This window comes from Colletes latitarsis, chromosome 4 (genome assembly GCF_051014445.1).
Source record: "Colletes latitarsis isolate SP2378_abdomen chromosome 4, iyColLati1, whole genome shotgun sequence".
NCBI classification, from domain to species: domain Eukaryota; kingdom Metazoa; phylum Arthropoda; class Insecta; order Hymenoptera; family Colletidae; genus Colletes; species Colletes latitarsis.
Window position 1 is genome coordinate 28,539,014 of NC_135137.1, and position 9,909 is coordinate 28,548,922.

Consider the following 9,909-nt stretch of genomic DNA (forward strand, 5'->3'; position numbering starts at 1 on the left):
ATCATTACCATACTGTACGTAAAACAGGTAATATTTAAACCGAGATATATTTATGTGATAGTTAATAAGTTATGGTTTAAATAAAGGAAGTTTAGGTTTTTAGAGAAGTATCTGTCGAAGTTTATTTTACATTTGTGTGTAACCTTTTACACTATTATATTTACAGTTAAACCATCTCATTCAGGAGAATAATTTACAATACGAAAATTCTGTTTCTAAGTGTATCACATGTATAACATATAAAGATAAAAAATGCATATTTGTAGAAATTTATAAAAAATATCTCGGAAATATTCCGTTAGATTCATTTTCGGAGAGGACCGGGACACGATGTCTGTGACGATAGTGGTATGGGATCTCTCGTTGGCGATCATGGTCGCAAACACTTTCGCCGACTAGTGGTCGTGACGCGTGATAGCCTTCTTCTGCGAGCAAATGATGCTGCAGAAGAAGGCGGCGGAGCGAGGAACACGAAAACGTCATGCTCATCCCACCAGCCGAGGAAAGGCCAGGTGTGGAGCCCGGGCGAGATGACCGTTATAAATAATGATTTATGAAAATATTTTCCACGTGAAAATTTGTGAAAATGTGTACAAGATAAAAATAGTACACTTTATTCCTAAAGATTGATTTAAAAAGTCTAGCTAGAAAAACAAAAGTTATACATCTAATGATACTTTGATAAGAATGAAAAAATGCATTCACTAATTTCAGAATATCGTTATTAAGAATTCATTTTATATTATACTATTTATACATATTTTGTAAAATTTTCGAAAAGAATTACACATTGAAAACATAGGTTTCATAAAATTTTGATTATTCCAAATTAAAAGGATTTTAAACGCTATCTAATGAAAATGAGAAAAGTATTACGATAAGCTACTGTTGAACGAGAATTTATTACATACTTTGTTGTAAAACCATTCGTGATCGCTTTACATTACCTGTTTTACAACTATTCACGTTGTTACCAAATCTTAACGAATTTAATGTTTCATTGTAACATTCGTCTAAAGGTGAAATATTTAGTAACATTAAAGTTTTCGAATTACCACCCAAAGACGGCATTAACAAATGAGTAAGTTTTGAATTTCTGTAAGGTATATGTTCTTGTTTTTTCAGAAGAGCTAGAATAACGTTACTTAAATTCGCCAGTGATTTGTTAATATTTTTTGTTTCAGCCGTTCGTACCGATTCCTCGCTTTTCAATCTTTCAGAACCCGCCAAGTCTACTAAATTTAGGTTTCCTATCGAAACTTCATTTTTCGTCTTATGTGTTCCGATAAGTTTTATTCTCGCCACCGAATGTGATCTCGATGATCTAGAAAAATATAATCTCACTTACATAATTTGGATACTCCATTGTCGCTCATAAATTTATCGATTACTTTTACATAAATAGTAAAAGTAAAGGATATAAATTTACCGTTCGTTCGATTGAGTAGCTGCAACTGCTCTGTTATGTTGCGCGATTAAAAGATACTGGTGCAATTCTTCGGGACTATGTATTTCCTGTACTTGTAGGTTGCTGACATACAAATCTTGTCCTTTACTGTCGGTCATTCGGATTTCATGTGTTTTCGCTTGAGAATCAAGTAAATCAACAATATGCTCATTATAAATCTCAAGGAAACTGGCTTTTATTTGGAACTCCCACCCAAGTAATTCATACTGCATCATTTCTTTAAATATGTGCCGTACCTAATCAAGCAAGTGAAAAAAAAAATTTTTTTAAACTAATAAAATACATAGTGCCCACATAAGTGACCGTGGTTATCCCCACCAATTCTTAGAAGCCAAGCGGCTTCAAACATCGAGCGTGTCGAGTGTAACTTGACGCTGGTCGTTATCGATACATTGTATATATGGTTTCGGGTGCCAGCTAATTGTATTTCACTCGCACTTATCCTCTTTTCTTATCTCCGTTAAATTTTGAGAAGTAACCATACCCATATAAATGACCGCGGCCGGTCCCGAGCTTGGTCACTTATGTGGGCACGACTGTACATTACCTCTTCCAGAAATTCTACTAAACAAAGTGGTACATACTGTTCTAGGTATCATGCCCTCTGTATCAATACCAGGCAAACCTTCCATCGTATACGTTTTACCAGAACCAGTTTGACCATACGCAAATACACAAACATTATATCCTTCTAAAGCAGATTGAACCAAGAGAGCTAACTCCTCAAAGATATCTTGTTGACTAGTATCGGGTGGAAAAACTTTATCAAAGGAGAATTCTTGCCGCGTTGCTCTAATCTTTCCGCTACAACTAATCGTATCGGATTCATTCATCTTACCCACCTCAATAGTGCACTCATCTACGAAGTTCATAATGCATGTTCTGCGAACAGTGCAAATGATCGTTTGAAAATTTTTTGTATCGGCCGATTTCTATACTGCTTAGATATACGATACATACCTTTTTCCTTTCTTGAGTTCGCACGGAGTTCTAGGACGTACTCTGCAGAATACACGAATGTTTCCCTTTAGTTCTTGCAATGCATTATGTAAAACTCTACGATCCATGTCCATTGTATGAATTAGAGATTGTAATTCATTTTTTGTCGTATTCAATTCTTTGTTATTTTTCTTTTGTATTTCCAGATCTGTTTGTAAATTTTTTACTTCGGACGTATGTTTCAGTAGAAGCGCTTCTTGGGAAAAACATTTTTCTTTAAATTCCTTTAACGATTTAGAAACAATTTCAAATGATTCTTCTGTTTCTTTTAAACGTTTGCTTAAATCCTCTCGTTGTTTTTGTACGATGGCCATCTTCGTTTTCAGTTCTTCGAGTTCATTGCTTAACTCTTTATTTAAATTTTCATACTCAAATGCAGTTGATTTGTACAAATTTGCATTTGCTTCTGAAGTATTTGCCAGATTCTGAAGATCGTTCAATTTTAATTCAGTTTCTTTATACTTTTGTCGCAGATCAAGTAACTCATTGGTTGTGTGAGCCAAACGACCTTTCAAGTCCCACTTGCAAAGCTTAACTGCACCAGTATTTTGGATTTTTTTAACTGTTGAAATTTGAGTAGTTCTACAGATATTATTGCTTGTTGATGTAGCAGCATTTTGTTGTACAATCATCGATTTAACAGCAGGCTTAATAAATGCCTTTTTAACTTCCATACGTACATTAGCATTTCTAGCTGGCCTCTTTATGGCTTTGGTGTTAATTGACGACAATGTTTTCGATCTCCTTACGTTATGCTTTGGCAAAGGTTTATTTTCTTTTGTACTTTTTGAATTAAGGTTTAATATGCTTTCTGCTTTTTTTACAACTTCAGACAGGTTGCTTGTACTCGTTAAGTGCAGATTATTTTGATCTTTTAACGCTTCCCGTGTATTCATTTTCATGCTAAAATCTGTCGCACTATTAAGTGAATTTGTTAAAACAATTTTTGGTTTTGGTATACGCGATTCCATCTGTGAAATACGTTTATATAGATTGATGAATATTAACGCGAATCGCGTATTTCTAAAATGATTAATCAAACCAACAACACACACGTCAATCGATACATTTTTTTAATCAAATGAACACCCATTCCTCTTCTACTGTGCATGCACTTGGAAATCATTGACTATCTTCAAAATATTTGGTTCAATGATCAGATATAAACTCTAAGTAAAACTCGTCAATTACAACTAAAGATTTTGTTTACTTATAATCGATCTCTACAAAACTTCAAAATGTGTGTTGTTCGTGAACAGAAATGTGTATACGAACGACAGTGACAGCAATCTAATAAAACAAACCTCTTCGATTATAATAAACAAACAAATTCCTTGTAGTCACCTACACCGACCGTCTACGAATTACAATTGTTTATCATTAAGTTACCTAATGCTTTCATAAGAATAAAACTTTTATACTATTTTAAAGAAAAGGAAACACTCATCTTCTTTAGTAGTAATCAAACGACGGTTAAAAGTCGCACACTGACTGTGTTGCCATATCACCAAACAGACAGTTTCTTCGCGCTTGCGCATTATAGAGGGCATCAGTAAAGTAGGCAAATCGTGTGAGACTGAGTGCCGTATGGCTCCCTTTTCCTTTTACAAAATTATTAAAAACTTTTTTATAAATAATATAGCGGTACGACCAAAGCTCTGAGTCGATTATCTGAACCGAACTGCGGTTTTTTTTAAATCTAGTCACATTAAATTATACAATATGTGGACTAGAAAATTCTTATTTTGTTGAGAACGCTTTAAAGAAATAAGACATTTTAAATCGCGATCCAGACACGTTACTGTTTCCGTTATCCCCTGATTACGCATGTGCGAAAAATTCAGTTCATCTGACAACAGAGCCACAACAGGTTGCAGCGTTATTTGAATTTAAATTGGTCGAATGTAGCCAATGAGAGCGACTTTTATAAAATGCAATCAATTGTTCAACGCGTTGTGAAAAGGCAACCAATACCGATCCCTGTTAGACCGGTTATGTTTGAAGTTTATTATAAACACGATTTCTCAGTAATGCAAAGTTTAGTAAAATATATTTCTATGGCCGAATATATACATAAACGCACCGAAACGTACCGTCGCGTCGGGTATTAGCGAAGTTAACCGCGCGAATTATCTTTTAAATTCTCCTGGGGTTGTAAGGGCCAGTAACCGTCATAGTGCGTGTGTTCCTTAGTCGTCACTCGCCAAATTAATATTGAGTGACTAGTTCAATTTAAGTCGCGAAGGATGTCGCGTTTGTCTATTGTCGGAAGTTGTGGTTTTCAATGATACGTTGTGTTAACGATTTTACGAAGTCTTTTACGAAACGTTTGACTTGGCGATTGAACGAAGAGTGTTCAATGTTTTCGGAGCCCGTTTTCTCCTCAGCCCCCCCCCCCCCCCCCTCGACACGTAATTTTAAGGGAGTCAACTGATTTTCACGTTGACTTTTCTCATCGATCGATTGGTCATCGACTTGGGGAAGGAGGATCTATTTTCCTGCCCCGTTTGGGCGGGAAAACTCCTCTCTCACACCAGAACGTGGTGGAGGAAGAGTCCCAGGTCACTTTGGACGAGGGTGATTGGGGTTTCCTGCCTAAGTCGAAGGCCGTGTTAATTTTGCTGAGGAAAAAATGGGACTCCGACTTAAGACGGACGAGTTGGTGATGGTCGTTGTCAGTCGGCCGACGTTGGCCTCGAAGACCGTACCACCCGCGGAATAATATAACTCTTCGCTGGTCAATTCGGACTTAGCGCTTGATAAGTTTACAACGAAATTTGCCAGGTGCGGCAAATATTTGAAGACTTTAGAGACTAAGTCACGATTCCGTATCTGGCAACATAAAAGAGCGGAAAACCCGAGCTGATTGAACGGAGCAGGCCACACTAGTCACAACTGGCACGCGAGCAGTCAGTGCATCACCCCTGCTATAGTTGGAGGTACACGAACTATTGTAACAACTGAATTATAAAAATAACATAATTATCAATTGCTACGCCATATATGTATGTACAATCAACTATATATATTGAATACATAAAAGTTGAAATATAATACAAGGAGCAAATAGACGCGTACAAAGTACATCAAATAACACATAGAAGTATTTTTGTATTCCAGTTTTTTTCATTATTTGTTGTTTTGGTATTTTAACATATATTGGAACATTGGCACGTTCCAGCCAAAGTCGTTTGAATAAGTCCATATTGTCCAGTGCACATCCAATTTTCATCTTTCTTAAATAGTTCCTCCCCCATACCAGATGGTAAACCAACACAAACATCTGATTTTGTTGTTCTCAGACTAAGAATGTGTGTTGGTTGAAAACCTCTCAATGCTTGACTAAATTCTGTTGTATGTTCCCAATTTATATCGCCTACTAATTTTCTATAGTTTAAATCGCCTTTAAATATTGCTAATTTAGCTTCTGATAGTTTTGCATATAACACTTTGTCATGCTCTTTCATAGCTGCAAAATCATAAGGTCCAGTCCAGTAGGATTCTTCCTAAATAATATGTAGTTAGAAAATTAATATTACATTATAATTATTTTACTAAAATTACGTAAAATGGAATATGTTCTACCTCAACGATCCACGTATTATTTTTTAAATGAGTGCTAGCCAGTTTAGCTAATTCTTGTAGGTCTTTATTTGGTGAATTGTTCATATAATCTAGAGTCCAATAGAAATCATTTTTCGTGGTATCACTGACATACCACGGATAAAGTTTTACATAAAATCTTATTTTACCAGCTAGTTTACAAGCAATCAGAAATACTGCTAGACATAAATCTGTGAATAATTCATATCCTGCATTGTCAAATACCATGTCTATGATATTTGTATTGCTTTCTTTTTTTCTTAGGAAATTCCACACAAATTCTGATTGATCTACAAGAATATCTTTACGTACTGACTGTAAAATTTCTATAGGGTTACTAGTTGTGCTAACTTCTGCGCCTGCACTTAGCGACAAGTCACATCTATATAAAATATAACCTGGTTACTTTGTTAATAAAATTATTCGGAGAAATATGAAAAATTAAACATACTTATTGCCCCAAAGATTTAGTTGAAGAAACTTAAGAAGCTCTTCTTTAGTTTCAACTTCTGATAAAGACTCTGCTCTTTGTACAAGTTTCATTGTATAAGTACAAAGCGCATTTATGCTACTCAATGAATTAGTAAATGCACTTTGTTTCTGTTGTCTAAAAGGATCATAGTTGTACATATACTTCCTAAAAATAAAACAATTTATATCTGAATAATTTAATATATACTTGCTTATTACTGTTTGTTAAATGGTTTCTAGAACATACTTGAGAGCAATTTCTTGTGCAAGTACCCGATACATATAACATTCACAGTATAACCACTCTGTATTAAACCATGTCGGTGTACCACCTTCTATGTCAGTCCTTTTCATTAAATATTTATTCCATTCTTCAGCATCATTACCTGTTACATTAGGTAACAATTGTATGGGCTTTAAAGTTTTGTTTGTAACTATTTCATTTTTTAATTTACTAATAAATCCTACCAATTGCTTAATTTCTTCCGTGGCATTCTAAAGAATTTAAAAATTTCAGATATCAGGCGAACATATTTTGATCCAAATTCTATATTATTAAAGAAACGATTACTTGGGATACAAAATATGTCTTGAAGCGTGCACTGTACCTCCCCATATTTTTGTGCAATGTTTTCCTTATCACGACTGATGGTATCAATTATTTTAGTTAAAATTATTGGTAATCTGTCTTTGAGAGTTATATAAGCAAAACTCCTATAAAAAGACAATTAGTTTCAGAAATGGTGGTAAAGTATAACAAATTTAAATATTGACATTTCACAATGACTTTTAGTTATGTTATTGTATGTAATAAATATACTTGTCACGTACTTTGTTTGTAATTTCTAGGTTAAATACAGATAATAAGAACTATTTACCGTTTATAGATTCCTGACAAATGCACCCCGAAAGGTGTTTGTATATCCTGAAGGCCAAGAATGTCTACCAAATCTGATTTTTCGGACATGGTTTCACTATCTATATTCGTTACTATGACTAGATAATAGTAGATCGCAATCAACCGTACATATGCAATTAAACTTGAAACGAATAGATAATGGTTTATATTCGCTTTTGGTTTAGCTTATGTAACAGAATGGAGATTCTACTATTTGCTGTACGCTGTTTTTCTGTTAAACCTGATAATAGTATCGTTTATTTTTTGGAATATTCCATGTAAGCACGACTACGGCGAGCAAATAGTGAATGGGGTGTTTACTGATTGTAATCACGTGTGATGCGCGTGCGTGTATGATCTATCAGCTGTTAAGTATTTAAATTGTGGCATATGCATACAATTTACGTACGTAAAGCGCGTGAAACTGTCGCCCAAAAGATGATAGTATTATGGGTTACATTTGAGAGATAAAAAATAAATTAAATATATACTATACTAACAAATACTGAAATTATCGTGGCGAAGTAAAAAGGGCATGTATGTGGTCAGGCATGCATGAAATTTAAACAAATCACAAATTTTAAGCAGTACTTTGTATAAGTTCTCGTTAAATAAATTTTAGGGGTCCTATGGATTAGATGGAAAAGAAAGTATAGGAAAGGTAGTAATTTAAATTTTAATACTTTAAACATTGTAAATAGAAAAGAATATTGTAACACCAGTAAGGAGTAACTGTAGATTTGTTTTCACTTCGATATCAATAGATAGTAGTCAAGAGGAATGTTTTTTCCTATTTTTGGCCAATTATATCAAAAGCACAGATACCGATATTACGTTTATTGATTAAACCATGGCCTCCCCTTTAAAATGGATTTTGTTTTATGTCGATCTAACTTTCTATCTGACACTATTTCTGTCTCCTCTACGGCAGACCTCTCTCTTGCACGTGAGTCGTGACAGTCGTGACCGAGTGACGTAATATTTACTGTTTACTACGAGCACATACGGTCAATGACCCCGCGCCGATGTCAACAGTGAAAAGTAAACAAACGCTTTGAACCTTTATATCCCTGGAATCAGCTACCCTATCGACTTGAAATAAAAATCGTTAAATCTCCGAAATTAATTACGCTATTGATTTGAAACAAGTTTCATTTTAAAGGGCTCTCTATTCTCTATCTGACGAATATAACTACTGTTATAATTTATGCTGTTTTCTATATTTATTTTGATATTTACTTTGACGTTAGATACCTGAAGAAGTTTCAGCAACTCCTATTGAGTATACGACTGGTGTGCGATAAAAGTGGACTATAAATTGTTTATTTAATTGAAAATGAATTTAAATTTGTATAAATTTCAATGATTATCTGACGATAAGTATTTCTTCAAGACTTCTGCAGAGATCTTTGTTGAAGTACTTTGTATAAAAAAATCTCGCCTTTGTTTGTTACCTCCTATGATTCTTTTTACACCGTTTACACGTGGATTTACATTTCAAACTCTTCTATAACGACTTACTAAGTTGCATTAGCGTCAGCCGTTCCGGCAGTTTTGCCGAACTTCAGTCGACTGATACTGAAACATTCACTGGTGAGGGGACTCGAATTATTTCGTCTTCTTGCTTTCACTGTGGTTTTTATTCACACCCTCGAAAACAACAAACTAGAGCGATAATTCAACTACAGGTGTTCCAGACTTTATTAAATTCGATGTTAAGAAGCGTCGCTTGGGTAGTTGCATTCGCGTTCCAAGCACTATTAGACGCATTTCCACTGGTTTTATAACTTCGTAGAAAGCATCCCTAATTTATTTACGACTTTGATTATTTTTAGACTTTACAGCCAACTTTTTCAATTACTCTTAATTCGGTACGAGATTCTAAACTTTGAGCTAGCCATTCTAAAATTTTAAGTGGTTGAACGTTGAGGCAATTTTTCACAAATTTTCGATTGTCTTACAGAAAATTAAATTTTAAGTAAGAAAATTAAATAAATATCTCTTTTTATGTTCTTTAACAAAGAAAAGATTAAACTTCATTGATTACATTCTTAAGAGGCTATTCTACTTTGTAGGAAAGAAAAAAAGATGTTCCTTTGTGATTTTTTTTTGCGGACTATTAAAGAGCGATTAATTCCGGGTTTTGTGGATATATTTATTATATATTTAACTATATTTACGAATTTTTGCAACGTATAATATCTATCGATTACGCAGTTTTTGTTAACCAACGAACAACAGTTTTTACGTACAGCGCCCGACTGCGTAGGAAATATTTTGCGAACAAGTTATCCGAAATCCAAAAACCAAAGATATTCTTAATATAGATAAGTTTGATTACCGCATGAACTAAGATCTTTTCAAAAAAACGAAAAATGGCACAATGGTAGTTATTTTACGAAAAGATACTGAATATTTTCCTATATTCGTTTCATAGGCGGAACTTTAAACATTAATAACTTTTTAACGA

General features: G+C 34.2%; 2 protein-coding genes across 3 annotated transcripts; both read right to left on the reverse strand.

The window, feature by feature from the left end:
• Window positions 1-3,941, reverse strand: LOC143341049 (protein claret segregational-like). The gene is made up of 5 exons (XM_076763576.1): window positions 3,772-3,941; window positions 2,429-3,438; window positions 2,053-2,350; window positions 1,430-1,704; window positions 1-1,324 (listed from the first exon to the last, which is right to left on the reverse strand). Exons 2-5 carry the CDS (start codon window positions 3,436-3,438, stop codon window positions 904-906), a joined length of 2,004 nt encoding a protein of 667 aa, XP_076619691.1. The 5' UTR covers window positions 3,772-3,941; the 3' UTR covers window positions 1-903.
• A 1,508-nt stretch (window positions 3,942-5,449) lies between these two features.
• Window positions 5,450-7,756, reverse strand: LOC143340813 (damage-control phosphatase ARMT1). 2 transcript variants are annotated; one of them, XM_076763129.1, is made up of 6 exons: window positions 7,420-7,756; window positions 7,150-7,255; window positions 6,789-7,036; window positions 6,522-6,707; window positions 6,053-6,452; window positions 5,450-5,973 (listed from the first exon to the last, which is right to left on the reverse strand). In XM_076763129.1, exons 1-6 carry the CDS (start codon window positions 7,506-7,508, stop codon window positions 5,617-5,619), a joined length of 1,386 nt encoding a protein of 461 aa, XP_076619244.1. In that variant the 5' UTR covers window positions 7,509-7,756; the 3' UTR covers window positions 5,450-5,616. The 2 variants fall into 2 exon arrangements, with proteins under 2 accessions (XP_076619244.1, XP_076619245.1); XM_076763130.1 differs by lacking the exon at window positions 7,420-7,756 and having other exon boundaries at window positions 7,113-7,236.
• Between the last annotated feature and the right edge of the window lie 2,153 nt (window positions 7,757-9,909).

Bases quoted from the DNA above. Each gene is read 5' to 3' on its own strand.
- LOC143341049 (XM_076763576.1), bottom strand. From the start codon at position 3,438: ATGGAATCGCGTATACCAAAACCAAAAATTGTTTTAACAAATTCACTT. The intron at 2,351-2,428 runs GTATGTATCGTA...CACTGTTCGCAG, and splicing joins GAACTCAAGAAAGGAAAAAG to AACATGCATTATGAACTTCG. The intron at 1,325-1,429 runs GTAAATTTATAT...ATATTTTTCTAG, and splicing joins GCTACTCAATCGAACGAACG to ATCATCGAGATCACATTCGG.
- LOC143340813 (XM_076763129.1), bottom strand. From the start codon at position 7,508: ATGTCCGAAAAATCAGATTTGGTAGACATTCTTGGCCTTCAGGATATA. The intron at 7,256-7,419 runs GTAAATAGTTCT...GTCTTTTTATAG, and splicing joins TTGTCAGGAATCTATAAACG to GAGTTTTGCTTATATAACTC. The intron at 7,037-7,149 runs GTACAGTGCACG...TAAATTCTTTAG, and splicing joins TTGCACAAAAATATGGGGAG to AATGCCACGGAAGAAATTAA.